The sequence below is a fragment of the Struthio camelus genome, chromosome 8, assembly GCF_040807025.1.
Source record: "Struthio camelus isolate bStrCam1 chromosome 8, bStrCam1.hap1, whole genome shotgun sequence".
NCBI lineage: Eukaryota > Metazoa > Chordata > Aves > Struthioniformes > Struthionidae > Struthio > Struthio camelus.
Window position 1 is genome coordinate 6876614 of NC_090949.1, and position 18592 is coordinate 6895205.

General features: G+C 43.6%; 1 protein-coding gene across 3 annotated transcripts in view; it reads left to right on the top strand.

Moving 5' to 3' along the window:
* XPR1 (xenotropic and polytropic retrovirus receptor 1) overlaps positions 1-18592 on the top strand; it is a 126176-nt gene that overhangs the window by 93798 nt on the left and 13786 nt on the right. For all 3 annotated transcript variants that reach the window (XM_068951813.1, XM_068951814.1, XM_068951815.1), the window contains 4 exons: positions 3007-3194; positions 3435-3614; positions 7913-8078; positions 9832-10026. In XM_068951813.1, the coding sequence (XP_068807914.1) occupies positions 3007-3194; positions 3435-3614; positions 7913-8078; positions 9832-10026 (729 nt within the window). The remainder of the gene's footprint in view (positions 1-3006; positions 3195-3434; positions 3615-7912; positions 8079-9831; positions 10027-18592) is intronic.

Sequence of the window (18592 nt, forward strand, 5' to 3'; positions counted from 1 at the left end):
TAGACAGCGCTCCATCTCTCATTTGGGAAAGGAGCATGATAACAGAACTAGCTTTGAGCCAGAAGAAACATGTCTGTGCAATGGTGTTCACGTTACTGAATGTAGTATCTCTCCCTGATACTAATGAATGAATAAGGGAAATGTTACTGATTTTGTCATCAGGCACTCAAAATCATAGGGTATTCTTGAGGAGGACAAGAAAAGCACTTGACCTTAATTGCATGAGTAATCACGTTCAAATGTTATGAAATGAATGTACAAAGACCTATTAAAACACATTTGAGGCAACGTGAGAGCCTACGTAGAAGAGAATCGGATTGCGATGTTGTCGGGCTCATCACCAGGGAAATCTTCTTCTCCGAACACCTTGTTTAGAGCCCTTGTCTGCTGGAGCCGTTCGGTGTTGGTTACTGAAGGGATAAGTTAATCAAATGTCATGTACCTGCTGACTCTAGGAAATGACTTGATTTGCAGGGTTGGATTTAAGTGGAAACACTATATTAATGGAAAATCTTTTTGCCTCAGGCCTTGCGTACAGACCTCTGAATTGAATGCTGGGTTATATTGGAGCAGTGGTCCTAGCTGGTATCAGCACAGCTCCTCAGGAGGGAAAGTGCTCTAACAAAGGGCTGGAAATGTAACATTAAAAAGACAATTCTAAGTCTGGGGTGCCATGTAGTTATAAAGCAGAACCCTTTCCCCAATTTTTCTACTGTTTCACTTAGACTAGATTCCCATTATTTACTTAAGGACAAATGTCTGTCAATTTTAAAAATGAGAAGGAAAATATCTGAATCTTCAGCAGAGTGTTTGAAACTGATTTGAAATTGAATCTTAGCTCTGGTCTTCACTGATGTGTCTGTTATCAGACGTTTCATTTTTCCATCTGCTGTTAGTCTGGTTCGCTCAAGTTATGCAGAAAATGAGGGAAAAGGAGGCATGGTTCTTCACTGCAAAAAATGCTGTGCAACGCCTTAACTTTCCATGGCGTTTCAGACTGTTCTCCCCTCCCTGGCTTGTATCAGATGGGCCCTTTCAGTGCCCTCCCCTCTCCTTTGAGCTGATACCTGGCTTTAGAGCTGTCTGTGCCGCAGTAGTTTGCAGCCGTGAACGCCTTTACTGGGCAGGGCCTGCTTTCCTCCTGCTTCTGGGTTCTTGAGTTTCATCGGTCAAACTGTTCAGCTGTAGTGAAGAAAACCACTATATTGGGAAACACGAATGAAAAAGAAATCAGTCTAGGCTTTATACTGTGAAAGCTAATCGAGGTAGGTCCTTTATGTTTCAGAGGAGAGAACGCAGAGAAATGCCCTTATTATTTATATTTCAGTAGCTCAGCCCATCAGATGTTGTTCAGTATGTTTTTTTCATCCAGAATCAGCTCTTGCTTGATATGGGAATTATGGCTCTATATCACCCTGCGAGTACCGAAATAAGATTAGAGGGCATTAGCTGTGGAAGACATGGGCTATATAGTGCCATATTAAACTGTGTTCACATAAGGATAAATCCTTGTCTAGATGTTCTGACTTGAATACTAGAGTGTATCTGGTCTATTACCTATCTAGTAATTTTTGTGTGTTTCTGACTCAGTATTTTTGAAGTTACTCTGTCCTATTTGGAAGCAACTTCTGTGGTTTTGTCTGTAGGAATTTCAGATTAAAAAGTGAAAGGCATACTTTTTCAGTTCTAGTCTTAAGAGACACTTCTTTCACCTTTGTCAGGGAATCTGTCACTTCTGTCCAAAATGTGACTCTATTTTGCCTAAATGCAATATTCTCTTTAAGTTATAAATTTATAGCAACAGTTCTTGAGGAGTTGTTCCCTCCGTTTTTTCCTCGATAGTTTCATGTGGTATAAAGTACAAATGCTGAACACATGAAATTTCTTCAGATATTTTTTCTCTGAAGAAAAGTTGGAAAAAGTTGGGCTGTGGCTTAGGCAGGAGGGTGTGCGAGAATAAATTCTCGGTATCAGTTCTGTTAAATTGCATGTTCTTTTCTCCCTTTTGAAAGACATGGGTGAGAAATGCTCAGTGAAACTGAAATTGATGACTAAAACAATTGTAGTTGTCCTTTACTAATAAAACCCATATCAGGCCATCTGGAGGACAGCGTTTTGCAAAGTGGCTTATGCTAGACAAAGCTTCTACTTTGTAAAGCTGCACATTGTTTGAAGGCAAGTGAATCTCTGTCCAAAACGTTGAAGACTGAACAAAGGAAGCAACACACTTTCCAGTGCTACTGCCTTGTGTTGGATGTTCTTTCTGACTGTGGCTGGAAATTATAGTGCTGGTTACAAATATATTCTGCATTAACAGTTGCATTGAATTTAGTGATTAGGTGCATTTTAGCATTGTTTTAAATGTTGTAAATTGTACTTTCTTGGTTTTGTGGGGAGCTGCGGTTTGTATCTCCATCTGCTGAGAATTGTTCTCTGTTAAACCAGAACTGTAAGTCAATACAGTCCTATTTCTGCTGGTACTATCCCTTGTGTCGGTAGCGTGAGACGGGACCCATGATGCTGCTAATGATCTACACAAGCTAGAGATGGAAATTTCCCCAGAGTACTTATAAATCATTTTAAGGAGCTCTGTAGCACCAGTAAATTTAGGTTAAAAGGAATGTGAAATATCTGATGTAACAGTCTATTTTTTTTCATCCTAGAAGGCAAGATGACTCACTCCTTTTCCTTAGCCTTGCCTATCTAGCTTAAGTCACTGAATTAAAGGGCGGCCAAGATGCTGTTCCTCTTGGCTGACCTGAGGTCAAGTGACAACCTCAAAATTGTAGCAAGCCAAGCCTCTGATAGGTTAGGTAAACTGTCTTCCAATTACTAGACTACGCAGGTGAGTTACAAGTGTACTCAGTTGTCGTGGGGTGTAGCTGAGCACTTGAGAACCAGCATAGAGTAGTGCAGTTTGATTTGTGACATGGTTTATGCTATCATAAAAGTCGTCTTGCTTTTTTTTTTTTTTTCCTCCCCCCCCCCCCCCCTCTTCCTTCTCAGGTGTGGTTTTTATAGATGGACCAAATGTGTGGCCACTGGTGAGAATCTATCGAGGTGGCTTTCTCCTGATAGAATTCCTCTTTCTCCTGGGCATCAACACATATGGCTGGAGGCAGGCTGGAGTAAACCATGTCCTCATCTTTGAACTCAATCCCCGCAGCAACTTGTCCCATCAACATCTCTTTGAGGTAAGCAGAACAGATTGCAGGAGTGGTTGAGCTGTGAGTATCAGGAGCATAAATCCTGTACCATTTCCTGGCAAGGAATTGTAACATAATTACTGCATCCAGAGGAGGAAGTTGCTGAAGTCTGATTTGATTACAGGATTGAACACTGTTCTCCCTTTTGTTATAATGAGAATTCATTGTACGATTTGGAGTTGTTAGTTGCAAGGTATACAACTCTGTATTTCTTCTGTCTTTCTGTAGATTGCTGGATTTCTCGGGGTTTTGTGGTGCCTGAGCCTGCTGGCATGTATATATGGTAAATTCACCTACATCCCTATGCAGGTGAATCCACTCATCCTGTATGGCTTCATGTTACTTTTTCTCATCAACCCTACCAAAACTTTATACTACAAGTCCCGTTTTTGGCTGCTCAAACTATTGGTAAGTCTCAAACCTGCTTTTGGGAAGGGGGAGGGAGGGGAGAAGAATGAGAAAATAAAAAATTGATGCAACTAGGCTGTAACAGTTTCAATATACAAGCCTCACTAATCTTCAGACTGGAAGGATGCCATACTATTATACACATGTATTCATTCATTAGACGTGATAAGATATTGACTGCAAGTGTCTGTTGAGCATGGGGTTGCAAAAGCAACTTCTGCTTGTCTGTACTAGTCTGTCATTATCTTCGGATGGCAGGCAATTACTTGTTAATCTTCATGTGTACAGCTGTATGCATACTTTTGCATATATAGAAACACTAATATATCTTTGCTTGTTTTATCCCTTAATGTATTAAAACAGTTTGGTTACAGTGCTCTATGGAAAGCTGCATTGGTGCTCCCCAACCCAAACTGGGAGAGTGCCAACATTTAGAGGGTTTACTCATGGAGAGGGAATCCTTGCAAAAGTTACTGCTTATAAAATTATGTTCATAGTTTTTTCTGCAGATCCTTTTTGACCTTAAGCAGAAGCATTTATTTGGCCCCAGTACCCGTTTTCCTGATGAGAAGAATCTGATAAAGTGAACATAAATATGCATGCTAATTCAGTGTTCCAGTTATAGGTGGGAACTCCAAAAGAGTGGTTTTCAAACTCCTTGGATGGCTCATCAGTTCCTTCCAAAATGACTATTTCATGCTTTCATCCCCTCCCTCTGTGCCCTTTTAAATTAGCTTTAATCAAATTGGTTCCCGTGATACCTTATTCTTGCTGGAACTGCTCTGAGGGCATTTGGGGGGTAGGGAGAGTGTTTGGCTGGCTGACGTTATTCATGGAATCATAATTTAATGCCAATTAAAACAGTTAACTTTATCTGGAACGTTGCAAAGATGAAAAGTAAAATCATACTTTAAGTGTGTGCGTGCAGTTATACACACAGGTATTTAACCTCTGTGCACTTACCTCTGTTGTTTGATTTGCTATGTTACTACTCTTAGTTTTCTATTCCCCTTTCCCTTCCAGCGTTGAGCCATTTCTCAAAGACTTACCTTTAGTCCCTAGCCTCATTAGTGTTATTGCTGTCCCTTGGTGCTAGGGGAAGTACTGGAAATGGTCTAATAGTGTGAGCACTATCTGTGCTAATTTTCCTTAATGTCTTAGCAGGATAAGGTTCTCTGTCTTCGCAGAGCTCTTTGTAGCCATGGCTAGACAGTTTCCAGTACCTGCTCTGTCTCAGCTGTCTTCAGACTACACTGTAGTCTGCGATACGGACATATCTTCAAACATGCAGAGGCCACTTGATCCCAAGGTCTCCTGGGGAGAAAAGCCTCATCAAAATGCAAGATCACCTTAGTGGTGGAAAATGACACAGTACCTTTGACTGTCTGTTATGTGGGGGTGGGAAGTGGGGGGAGGTGGCTTAATAAACCACGTAAAGAGTAGCTGTTAGGCTTTTCTAATTGTTATTATATGTAATTAGCTGGCTGAGCATATTTTATTTCTTACCGCAGTCACCAGCAGGTACCTGGGTGAAAGAGGTTTAAAGAGTGCACCCTGTAGAACTGTACCGTTCACACAAATTTTGCTTTTGGTGAGCATTTTTCCCTCTGTGCTTGGTATGTTTATTTTCCTAAGCTTACATGCTGGCCAGAAGGAAGTCTGGCATACTGGGTGTCGCAGAGCGTCTGGGAGTATATTTCAGTGTTTTGTAGCGTTTTCTGATGGAGCTAGGAGGCATATTGCATCTACCTTTGTTCATCAGCAACTGCTTTTTGGTTGTCATAGGTGTAATCTGTTTTAATAATTCCTGAGGGATTAGAGGTTAGCTCTCAACTCTTTCGCTCTCAGGAAGAATATTTATTTAATCTGCAGCAAGATATGGTGTTTAATTCCCAGCTTTCTTCTGTCTTGCCTGTATGCTTACGTGTGCCTTTGTAGTGGCAAATGACCCCAGCTGAGCGTGCTCTGCCCCTTTGCTGCCAAATGAGAACCATCCTGAATGCACTTGCGTAGCTGGAGGACACAGCCAGCCAAAAGGAATCGGATCGCAGTGCAAAGAATGAAGCAGCATGTACATACCGATGCTTTCTGCAGGGTGCTGAAGTGGTGAAACAAGTGCAGGGAGCGTATCCGTGTGTGAGGTGAAAATCCAGGAAGTGTTTAGCTCTAGCTCAAATATCTGCTGTTCCAGCACTTACTGAAAGTGCAGTAATCAGTACCTGAAAGTCTGTACGTGGACTGTGGAACCATTTACTTGAAACTTAAGTTCAGCTCTAGCTCTTGGTATTTTATGACTTTATTCTTGCCGCCTGTCTTTACCGAGGGATGTTGCATATGCTTCTCACTGGGAAGATAGATTTGCTTGTGGTACCTGCCAGTGGACAATGCCTTCTACTGCCAGCACCCTCTTGTAACCCCGCTGCAAGCTGTGACCTCTTCTTTTTCTCCTCTCTTCTGTTTTTGGGTGGGGTTTTTTGTTGTTGTTGGGGTTTTTTTTTTTTTTTTTTTTTGGCCAACCAAATAAGCAGGGGTGGAGTTCAGGTGAACCAACTGGGTATCCGATGTGCTTTTGGTGCTTTTTATGCCCCTCTGAATGGAATACACATTAACACACCGTGGCATTAAGACTCTGCAAGTGTCAGTCGTCTATGGCTCAAGTAGTGCACTGGGCCCAGCTTCCGTCCCGATGCGTGCAGTTCAGAGGAGCTGGCGAAGCAGAACGTGTCTGAGGCAGCCCGCAGCAGCACAGAGTCAGAAACCACGGTGCCTGGCTCAGAGAGTTAGGAGGGTTCAGATGGCAGCTCAGTTCCCTGAGGATCCTTGACTCAGATACGTACGTAACCCAGCTAAGGCACTGGTCTCTGCTGACTCCTGGTCTACTGTAACCTTTAGGTGGAAAGCTTTTACTCTCTTAGACTTTTAGGCTGTCGTCTGCTGACAGTGTCCAAGTGTCTGTCCTTAAAGTAAATAACAAAATGGATTCCATTGATTTCTTCCTCTTTTTTCAGGAAAATCTATCTGTAAAGCTGTGTTTTTGCAATTTATTTTTGTTTTGGTTGATTTTTGTTTCAGAAATGTGCATAAAATTAAGTGGATAATTAAATGGGTAGAAGATAGTATCAGGGAGTGTTGATTAGATGGAGGAGGGACCTTTTTGGAAAGGAAGGCTTGTTGTGGGTTCTCTCATCTCTCTAGAAGCTGTTCCATAACTGGAACACTTTGACTAAGAACAGATGTTCCTAATGTTTGTACGTGATACTGCTTGAGTTTTTGTAATAAGTGCTGTCCTACAAGAGCACAATGCTCTCTCTTTGAAGATCCTTATCTGCTGTTTCATGTCACTATATCTGGATCTCCTATTTGATTTTGAAATTTAGGACCAGAGCCTTAAACTGGCATTGTAAGCTGGATGGGAACATGTCATTTTTTTCACTGGTTTCTGTAACTGTATACCTTTTAGGTTAATAAGAAGAGCAGTATAAAAGATCAATGCTGGCCTGCACTTTCATTAATGTGAAGGTTCACAAATCTCTGAACTACAGGACGATGCTGGTGCTGTCTTTTTGAGAAATTGGCCCTTAGTAACTATAACTAACTGGGTAGAGAGAGTTACAATCAAAGGTAATGGACCATGAAAAGTCTGGTTTGAAAGTAGCATAACTGCTGTTAAGCCTGAAAGGGAGAGTGGGCTGGGACTGAGAGGGAGCCTAATTGACAGTTAATAGGATTTCCTCTGCTCTTTCCCTCTTTCTATGCTGGAGGGTTTGGGGGATCCATCAGTAATGCTATTCACTCTTAAAACTTCTAACACCAAAGAAAACCTAAGGAGTTAAACTGAGCCAGGATCAGATTAAAGGCCAAGCTGTGCATCTAATCTAACTGGCATTAAGTGTGAAGCACAAGGTAAGTGTGGAAGATGTCAATAGATATGACACAAATGCCTGAAAGAAAGTGCTGATGAGCGTGAGGGGCAGCGGGCGAAGCAGAGCTGTGTAGAAAGAAGCCTTACGTGGAGACTGCGAGTTTCTGGGCAAGGGCGCTTTTGAAGGAGACTGGGCTCTTCAGCCGGTGAAGGAAGGGTGACTAGTTGGTGCAGGAGGAGAATCAGACGTCTGAAAGAGGGAATTTTATTTGCACTTAAAGTGGGGAGACAGTTACTTTTTGGCAGCAGGAGCAGAAGGTCAGCATCAGATCTTCAGGTGTTTCTGTTATTTCCAGAGTTATTCAATGGTGTGATCTGCCACTGCAGTTAATGTCTTTGCTAGCATGTCATGTAACTATTCCTTTTTCCCTGACAGTTTCGGGTGTTCACGGCTCCCTTCCACAAGGTGGGCTTCGCAGACTTCTGGCTGGCTGATCAGCTCAACAGCCTGGCTGTGATCCTCATGGATCTGGAGTACATGATCTGTTTCTACAGCTTTGAGCTTCAGTGGGAGAACAACGCTGGACTTCTGGCCAACACAGGTAGAGTAATGCTGACGATCCATGCGAATGCTGTTGAAATGACCTAGGAAACACTGAGCGAGACAATTTCATAGGCATCTGTCCCTGTTGAAGAGACCTACCAATTACATAGGAAACGAAAATAATTAGCATTTCTTGTAAGCATAGCATTAGAGAGATTCTCCCATTCCTTACTTCCATCCGGAGAAGTGGAATTTCACGTCAGTGTTCATTTCCTAATCCAGTTATTTGGCCTGACTTGTATATTCATCAAAGAATTTAGACACAATGCTGCTTAACTGGAAAGAGAAAGCAATTTTCCTGGCATTGCTGTTTTATTTCGTAGTAGTCTAACCATGTGTTTGCTTTTAGCCCCTTATTGTTGCTTAGCTTGGAAATGATAACAGGAGTTGCATGAGCTTGTTTACCGTGATTTTATCCGTGCGGTAATCTGTTTCTTACAGGGTCTGTCACGGTGCCCTTGAGCAAGAGGGGTTGGAGGAACTTCCTCAGAGCTTGTTAGTGCCACCCCTTACTCAATTAGAGCTGATGCTGAGGCACAAGGGTTGTGCATGCTCTGCCTCTCTGCTTCTAGCTAGAAAAGCCAGAGATGGCATACGAATGTTGACTTTAGTCTTCCCAGTGGCAAAATAATACTGTCTCTCACTGAATCAGGCAGTGTTCTTTCCATTTTGGGCAGTGACTGCTGGCAAATCGTGTTGTCTCATGGGTTTATCATGCTTGTCTGCTGAAGCAAACTGCATGCTCTCTCAGCATCAATCACTTTGTTCCTCCAATCTATCTGATCTCTATCTTCCCTTAGAGCCAGTGCTGGAATTAGCTGAACATTTATTTATTAAAAAAAAACGTTATACAGCAACTGGGTGATTTACTACTTGTCCCCTTCCAATCCAAACATTGGAATGATAGCACAGTGCCCTGCAGTATGTGTTGGCTAATGAATTTGTCTCCATGAGGATGAATGACACACAAATGTTTGTTTATCAGTGGATTGTTTGTGAGGGGGGCTGAGCAAGACAGGGTAAGAATATGGCATGTTTGGGGGGTTCCAGGCGAAGTCTGAATTTTCCTGGTCGCTCCCTGATAAAATAGGGGCTTTCCAGCGTCACATGTCTGCAACGTAGTGTTGTGTTTGTCTAGTTTCCCATGACCCCAGTTGTTCTAACAAGGGCTATGTCCTCTGTTTGTTAAAAGAGCACACTGAAATCTAGTGTTTTTTAAAAAAAATTGTTGTTTTTTAATTACAATATGCAAGAAAAAATCAAGTCAAGGACATCACAGACAAAGTACCCTTTTTGAGCTCTCCTGTGGAGTTTGGGAACGCTTTGCCATTTATGCACAAAGCTTCAGTATAGAGGGCCTTTTGTAATTCCATCCTTAATTTGATTATTCACGGTTCTGCCAAAAGCACAAAGCAAATTAAAAATAGATTATTTCTAATCTTCTTGTGCGTTAATTGTACTGGCAACAGTGAAAGAGTTAGAAGATGATCTGTCTGGATGTGTTGTTGATGTAATGCCACCTAAATACCTAGGAGTACAGGGGTTCAGAATACTTTTCCTTCACTGAGTCGCCTGGTGATGAGCTTCTCACTGTTGTGAGCGCATATATGCATACACGTAGGTGTGCAAGTACAAGAGGTTGGGAATTGCACTCTTAAGTAAAATAATGAGATTGCTCATACAGAAGAGAAGATGATAGAAGTTCTTAAACGTACGATCTCCGTGTCTCCTGAAACTTCTTTTTCTTCCAGATAATCAAATCTGTAACAGCTACTCCTACGGAGTGAGAGCAGTTGTCCAGTGCATCCCCGCTTGGTTGCGATTCATCCAGTGCCTGCGTCGTTACCGCGATACCAAACGGGCCTTTCCTCATCTGGTTAATGCTGGAAAATATTCCACCACCTTCTTCATGGTGACATTTGCAGCCCTCTATAGCACTCACAAAGGTATTGGTTATTTTGGAAAACCCCTTCCTTATCAGCCCGTGCTCCCCGAACTTGTTTTTCAGGGCACCCTCTGAAAGAATGGGACTACTGATGGACCACCTCAGTCATTTTCTTACCAAGTCAGAAAGAGTGAGAGCAATCTGAGAAAGCAATATTTGTTCTTTGTCTTTGTATCATTGTACTTCAGCTCTGAGTCCGTTTTTCTTTGGAACAGATGAGACTGCCATGGAGATTGGGCTGCGTTTGTTTGTGCACACCTATCCACACGCAACTTCAGTGAAGCCAATGTATCTCACCAGTTCTTCTTTTTAACAGAACTTCTCAGGCTAAGTCATGGGATTTGCTGCTTACGCGGGGGAGAAGCTCAAAAATTGGTTTCCCGTTCAAACGTGGAACTTTTGGCGTCTGTGGAATGTTTTAGTGGAAAGCCAAAGGCCTGCCTAACTTGTGAGAAGTATTTCAAGCTTTTCCTTTAGATATTTTTGACTTACCCGGTGTGCTTACAACTCTACTTCACGAATGTCAGGAAGATTTTTTTTTTTTAGATTTCTCTCTCAAAAGGAGAGAACTGAAATTCCTGTCAGTTTTTGTTGTGAATGGAGGTTGCATGAGAGATGTGTAAGGAAAGGGAGAACATAGGAAATACTTCTCCCTTGGCATTTGTGAAAAGCTACTCTGGATCATCTGAATAAAAGTGGCCCATTGTTCCCAAGCAGGGGTAGATGCGCGCAGTGCTGGGAAAAAGCCCCCCCTGGATTTTCATATGTATTTTTATCCACGTTTTTTCTGCAGCTGGTAGGGAGTTGTTTCCAACCCATTTAACTGCAGATTGAGCTCTGATCCCTCAAGTTCCCTATCTCCCTGGAAACGACAATTACTTGATTCTGCTCTTGTTCTGAAGGAAAAAGCTTTTAGTTTCTGCGCTTCAGGCAGTCGCCCTGCCTTTCATTGTTCTTAAGTCCTAAAAGCAGTATTCTTTTCGTTGAAAATATATGCCTGTATCTCCAGGAATTAGCAGCTGCACATGCTTGTAAGCAATTACTTATCCTGAAATATGGTTGTGGCAAGGCAGGGTGCAATGTCCAAGGCATGCATCTAGGTAACGTACTTCCTCCCCCCCCCCCCCCCCACCTTGAGGGATGGAAGGGTTATTAGAAACCTTCCTGTGGCCAAGAAATGGCAGTTTTGAAGTAGCTGGGCCTGAAGTCATACAGATAACGTTTGTCAAGCCTTGCATTTTAATAGCACCTAAACGCAGTGCTGCAGGCTGCCTGAAGGCTCAAAGTCAGGCGCTCTGTGTCCAGACGCGCACACAAACCTGGGGTGGGAACGTTCAGCGGCAGATGTTGTCACGGCCCAGCGCCCGCCCGTTCTGGGCGCCTCCCTCCTGCTGTTGTATCCGTGGAGCTTGTTCCCGTTTTAAGTTGTTTGTTCAGTGACGTTCTGCAGCTTTCCGGTTCCAGCCCTGCAGTCCAGTTAGTCACAGCTGCTGAACTGCAAGGTGAGACAAATGCAGCTTGCTTGGTTACAGTTTGTGCTTATATGCTTTTATATGCAGGGCCTGGTTTTAGGAGGTTGACTGAGGTTTCTCGCCCCCATGGGGGCATTCCGAAACAGCCTATTGCGGAAAGGTTGCAGATAAGTTCGGGCTGGAGATCAAAACCAGTGTTTGTCAAAATGTCCTGTTTAAGAATTTGACCTCTTTCTGGTCCTCTTGAAGCCTGCATCTGTGCCAGCGTTGCCGACCCTTGTTCTCATTGCTGCCATGCATGACTGTTGCCTGCTCTTCAGAGCTGGCATTGAGTGGGTTGTAATGAGGTGTTTACGAGCCAGGCCCAGGGCTTGTTCCAATTGCTGAGACGTTTGTGACTCCCAGCTTTTATCTGCCCGGCTTTGTCAGTGGGAGTCCATAGCACATAGTTGTTGGTATCATGCAAAAAAAAAAAAAATTGGAAGCTTTGTGACCTTCATAAATTGTGCGTTCTTACAGAATATTGTAAATGTCACTGTACACAGATTTGTGGAGATTTTCAGGGGGCTTCCTAAAGACCTCGCCGTGTCTTGACAGCTCTGCAAGCCTCTGCCCATCCTGGCAGGAGTTTACTTTGTAATGTGCTGTATCTGTTAAAACTCCATCATTATCTATGTGCTTTGCATAGGCTTCCAGTTCTTTTTGGACTTGGAGTAAGATGGTCTGTTATCAAGTTGTTATGACATTAGCGCTGGAAGTAGATGCACTGCTTCCCCGCACTTTCTCCGTGTCTGGGTAACAGCAGAGGTAGACACTGACCTGGGGTATGCCCATAACTTCTGTTGGGGGCTAGTTGTTTGCCACTAAGAATGAATGAAAGCACTGCTGAAAATGAGTGTTAAATTGGTAAAGGTCCTTGCTACTTAAACCTGTTCTAAATTGCAGCATGTAACAAACTGGTGAACTGCTGTGGTAACTAGCGTTTTATTTAATCAGTCTTTCATTCCTCTGCGTGCAAGTCTGAGAGTTATAACTGTGGAATGACAGCTTCCAGCTGCCGGACCAAAAGGGTAATTTGTGGCCTTTCCTTGGGAGGTCAGGTAACGTACGCCAGCGCCTGTGCTCGACTTGAGTTCTGGGGGACATCGCAGCCCTCGGAACAGGGTTGTCTTTCCCCGTTGATTTAGTACATTGAACAATTTGTAGCTGCTTTTTAGGTTTTAGCCTGTGCCTGCCGACAGTGTGAAGATGGACTATGTGGTTAGGAGGGTTCGTCAGTGTTGAAAGCTGTTAATTCATGCAGAGCGTGCTTATAGCGTGGTTGTGCTGTGTTTTCATATACTTCCTGGAAAACAACTTGCACTAAACAAGCGTCCAAATGTCATCTTATGTATAATGCAAACGTGCTGTTTCGATTCATACATGGTACTACCTTCTTCGAAACCCGCTGTAGTTAATGTTCTCTGCAGGTAGTGCATTATACTGTGGGCTCTTGACTAGTATCTCAATTTCCCCGTATATCACTGTTTTAACAAGTCCTATTGCTTGGGCAGTGCATAGTTCTGATTGTTACTTCTCTTAGATAAGCCATTTCCTTACTTGTCTTCCTTTTGATTTAGATGCAAAAAGGCATTTTTCTCTCTGCTTATTGCAGTTTGGATGTTAGACCCTTAAAATATCAAAGCAAATTCTGTTAGGTTTTCTTCTCTGAACTGGCACTGTGTCCTGGAACCGCACTTGTTTTACAGAGATAACTCCAAGCTATCATCCCTTGAATTAGGGAAGCTTAGGTGAGAGCGGCCACCCCATAAAATCAGAGTCACACAGACCGTGGTTGTGTGGACAAGCGCTAATCCGAGCTGTAGCTGTATGCTACACCACTAGCGCAAAAACACAGCCTCGTGGCAGGGAAGACAGCAGTATCCAAAAGGCAACTGTTGCTAAGATCCCAGAGGAAGAATTTTAAGCATTTTTATATCACTCAAAGGAATGGGAAGCAAAGGCCGCGTTCTGTAAATATAGTCCTACAGGATATGTTTACACAGGCAAATGAGGCGTAGCTGCAACTCGGAGCTACCTAGCAACTGGAGCGTGTGCTGCGGGCCCCTGCCGGCTCACAGCTCCGGCTTAGCGCGAGCTCGTGCCCCCAGGTCTTTTCTGCTGTTGTTTTGCACTAAGGGCTGTCGTTAGCTTCCCTGAGGGTGCTGAGGACTCTTGCCTAGAGCTGGCCAGTTGAATGTCATATTGGCTTATTTACGGAAAACCTGAGTGATGCTGAGGAAACAAATGATTAAGTCTTAGTCTGCAGTTGAAAATTTAGCAGAAGAGCAGAATTTGACACGTGATTATTTTTTTGCGATGTTTTCGCTCTGCCGGAAGCAGATAGCAGTTTTCTTGACAAATCCGTGGACAGTGTTGCTGGTGTAGCTGCTTCTGCTGCAGTCCCGTTTAGAGCAGCGCTCCGCAGGAATTCCCTCTCGCATGAAGTGCGTTTACGTTAGCAGGACATGCTGGCGTAGCTAGGAGAGCTAACCTGGGTTCGGTTCGTTCCTTGGACGCGTTTCAATCCTTGTAGGATTCAGTAGTTATATTGAACCTTAGGTGTTTGGCTCTTATTGTAACACACTGAGAAATAATGCAAATAGAGGTACACGGTTGGAAAACCACTGTTTGCTGTACTTTTTTGAGAGTGCTGGTTGCTTCTCAAGTGTTGTGCGTGATTTATGCTGTAACTTTGTTCTCTGTAAAATGAGACACCTTTTGCTTTTTTCTGCTGTCTGTCATTTCTGTCTTACCTTCATGCCTTTTTGCTCCCGTGGTGTCATCTGAAATCTGTCTGGCGCACAGAGAATATAGATTTGGCTTCTGTGCTTGAATAACTAAGCTTCTTGAGTCATTGGTAGTCTTCTGTTGTTTTCATATTTTCGTGTCGCTTGCTGCTTCAGTGTGAGCATTTCTGTGTTTCCCTGGATTTTTCAGGAATATGTTACTGTGCTTAAGCACAAGAGCTAGGTTAAAATTGGCTCTGTGGGATTTTATCCTTTAACTGAGTGAAAGGATGAAAGATGTAGTGCTTTATGCTAAATTTTCATTTTCATTTGCCCACCTTGCTCAAAGAAATCATTGTGGTCTGGGTGATGTCCAGCTATTTAATTTCTGAGTTCTTCCATAGTTAATCTACGTGGCTTGGCAGTTTGAGCAGGTCTCTCTCCTTCCGTACTACTCCCATGCCCTTTCCAGATGTGCTGAATGCTGGCTGTCATCAGCTTGGGAACCCATTGGAGAGCCCTGGGTCTGTCTAAGGCAATAGAGCTGCCACACACTTTCTCATTAAACAGTCTAGGAAACTGACAGTAATTAAAAATATAGACGTTAACTAAATAGGGTGTCTCTAAAGAGCACTGCTTCTGTCAGTCGTCTTCCCATCGCTGCAGAAACCAGCTTCGTGGGTTCTCCCACGGACCATCACAGAGCAGCTCCGCTGAGGAAGGAGGGTGGCTTCCAGATGGAGGGTGATGACGGATGGCAGGAAGGGGGAGAGGATGGTGACATCCAGCTATTGTCTTGAGATCTGCAGGAGGATGTCTGACTGCCTCCTAGCTGCGCTCTTCTCTGCCACAGTACTGTCGAATATACTTGGATGGGTTGTCATTTATCCCTTGTTGCTAACATGCTAGGAACGGCAGGATGCAACCCCTGTAGAGTGAATTTGCTGGTAGGTGGAACAATAATTAGCTGTGATCCTAAACAGCTGCAGCAGGAGACAAGAACAAGGTGATGTGAGAACCGGGAGAGCAGTATAAAATGATTTTTAGAGAAATCAAATGTTGGTGCAGTAGCTAATGACAGCTTAAATGAGAAATGTAATTTCGTATCTAGTGAGCAGGAAGAATTGGCAAGGCAAAATAAATGGACATCTGGAGTTCAAGTACAGTTCTAAAAAACAAAAACAAAAACCCACCACTTTGGATATTTTTCATGAAACATTAGCATTTGTGAGATCCTGTTCCCTAGTTTACTCTGTGTATATTGGTCCAGGATCTCCCATCTCTCCTCTCTTTCTCCGCACTGGAAGAGCTGTCAGCGCTGCAGCAAGCCAGGTCATTTGATTTAGGTGTCTCAAGGGCCTTACAGAGAGCTTAGGTTCACCTCTTGAGGCAAAGCAAATTTTGTGATGAGATGAACTATCTTTTTTTCTTACTACTTGCTGTTTTCATGTGACTTGCAGTAGCCCAGCGTCCTGGCAACACCATCGGGATGGTAATTTGGAGCCAAAACGTGCAATATCTGTCACATTCCTGTGATCTGGGATGAATTTTTTCTGAAACCCTGTCATGCCATGCCCAGGAGGCCGTCAGTAATGAGTTGTGTTCATTAGCCAGTCCCTCTGATCCTTTCCGTCAGCACAGCGGCGGTGTCATTAGTGAAGACGTTGAGGCATTGCCACGGGCAGACGTTTCCCGGCCGGCCTCTGGCCTCGTGCCAGCTCTGACGCTGGTCTCGGCGGCGCCGGAAGCGAGCCTGACTCCTGAACGGCGGCTTGTGAGCTTGTCCGATTGCTGACACACCAGTCCCGAAGCTGTCGCTTCGGGGGCGAGCCGGGAAGGGCGAGCAGCACCCCAGCAGGGCTTTGCTGGGGCCCGGCAGGAGCCCACTCACCGGCAACCGGCGACAAGCGAGCGGGGAAGGTGAGATGGCTGGCGCCGCGGCGTGCGCCCGGCAGGGGACGTGGGAGGCAGAGTGATTTCGGGAACTGCCGCTGCACCCTGAATGTCAGCGCAAATGAGGCATACAATCCCACAGGGAGATTTTCCCATATTTTGTAGGCCTATAAATGTCAAGCGGGATACTTCGCAGTGCCAGCAGCCTAGCTGTGTGGGAGAGGCGACCTCGGCACCCTACCAGTGGAGTGACTCATGCATTTGGTTCTGCAGCTTGCTGCTGCAGGAGAGATGAGCTTTAATAGCTAGAATTTCGAAAGTGGACTAGTGCTGTTTATATCCCTTAAAACAGTCTTTGAGTTAATGGTGACTGGAGAAGCAACAACACTAATGATTAAGGTGTAAGTGGAAAAGATGGCCTACTGATATCTCATTTCACGGGCACTTGAGGGAGAAGTCTCTTTTTTTTTTTTTTTTTTAATGGAGCATTTTAAGAAAAGCAACCAACTGTATCGCAAATAAGCAATTTTCCTTTCACAGGCATGCAGACTTGGAGTTCTCTGGTGCTGCAGCAGTCTAGGGGATGCAGTAATCCAACATTTATTTATTTTATTTGGATATTTTCTGTTGTTCTTATATATTGTAGGAATCTATTGGGGGATCTCAAAGCACTTGGAAGTACCAGATAACGTTGTATCGCAATGTCTAAATTGCCCAGTGAAGGCCCTGATTACCAAACTCTTTCTGGTGGTGAATCCAGACATTTTTACTAGGGAGACTGCTGGCCAGTGGGCAGACTGGAAAACCCATCCTTCTCGTGGTAGCAGTTATTCATCCCCAGGTTACGCTGCGCAAAAACGTTAGGGAAGACACCAGAAGAAGAATCAGATCAAATCTGTCATTGCTGATATGAGTCCTCCAGTTTGCAATTAAATTACATTTCCCCTGATTGTGAGACATAAGTTACAAGATTGATGTGACATCTTGAAATTAAATGTAGTTGTCCTGTCCTACAAATGCAATGCAAGCCTGCACAGTATTTTGCAGTCAAAACAGAAGTTAAGGATCTGCCTGTTTTACGAGTGTAGAATCTAAACAGGAGAGGAAATGAGAGGTTGCCTCCTGACAGTTCATTTGCCGTATCTTGCTACTTTGCTTTAAATTGTGCCTTGAGGCCATAGTAGAGGTGTGCAGAATCCAACAGGAAAGTTGTTCGTATGGAAGTGGTTGGTATTTGACAAAGCCTGTCAGTGAGCAGCAGTGAGTCCTTCGTGTGCTTCTCTAGGTTACTTGGCTTTATAACTGCCTTAAGTCCACGGTCACATCATGTCTTTACCAATGATCAGTGTAAAATGGAGATGCCTACTAGTTGGACAGAAAAGGAAACGCTACTACTTGCTCTTCATTAATGTGTCTGATTACTGAGGGATCTTTAATACTGCATGTCAAGCCATAAAACGTTAGGCAAAAATGCTTTGGGAATGCCATTCTGATAGGCATTCTTGTGTAGATATGTCACTTTTGGCTGTTATGCTCCTTCCGTTGCATTATGGGATAGAGTTAATGGGAACACATCATTTACAAGCTAACTGGGCAGCAGAAAGTGTACGCTCAGTTTTCCACTATCTCTTGGCTAGTCCACAGTAAGTACTTATCTTTTTGTTTTGGTTCTGCTTAAATCTGTGATTGAAAGGCTCGTCATCAAAGGAGACTGAATTTGGTAGTCCTTGATGAAGAGGGTTTTAATACCTCTGGAGGCAGAACTGCTCCAGCTCAGTGAGGCTTGTGTCCCATAGCAGGGCTTGCCTTGCTGTGTTTTCTGATAACCTCGGACTTCTTGCAGCTTTTATCACAGCTCTCACCATCAGCAAAAACCACAGCCAGCTGCAGTGGCTGACACACTTAGTGCTTATCGAGGGCCATTGTGCTCTTATCCAGATCTTCAATAATACATGGTATTGATTTTTTTTTTCCTGTGTTGAATACTATATAGTGTTTACATTCCCCAGAATAATTCAGCAGGGTAAACAGATAGTATTCTTTGGAGGTAAAGTCAATATTAACTGCATCCAGTATAGTATTTGCTGTCTCTCTTTGATGGAAGGCGACCTTTTTCTTGCCTGTGTTTTAGAAGGGGCTATAATTTCAGCAAGATATTATTCTCTCCAAATGCTAGTGAGCTATTGTGTCCCCTGTGGCTGTTTTTGGAATCAAAGGTATTTGTCTATCAGCAGTTTTTGCGGGCAGTAAATTCAGCTGTTAGAAGTACCTTTGGCTGTTTTTTCTGGTCTGCTGCCATTCACAGCTTCAGTTCAAAGGTCGAAGCCTTCCATTATTTATCTAGTTGACCTTCTGGGGCAACTTGTAGGTGTATTTGTGCAAAGCATCTACTGGGAAAGCTGAGGATGCTAATGGAAACTCTGTGGTGAAGGTT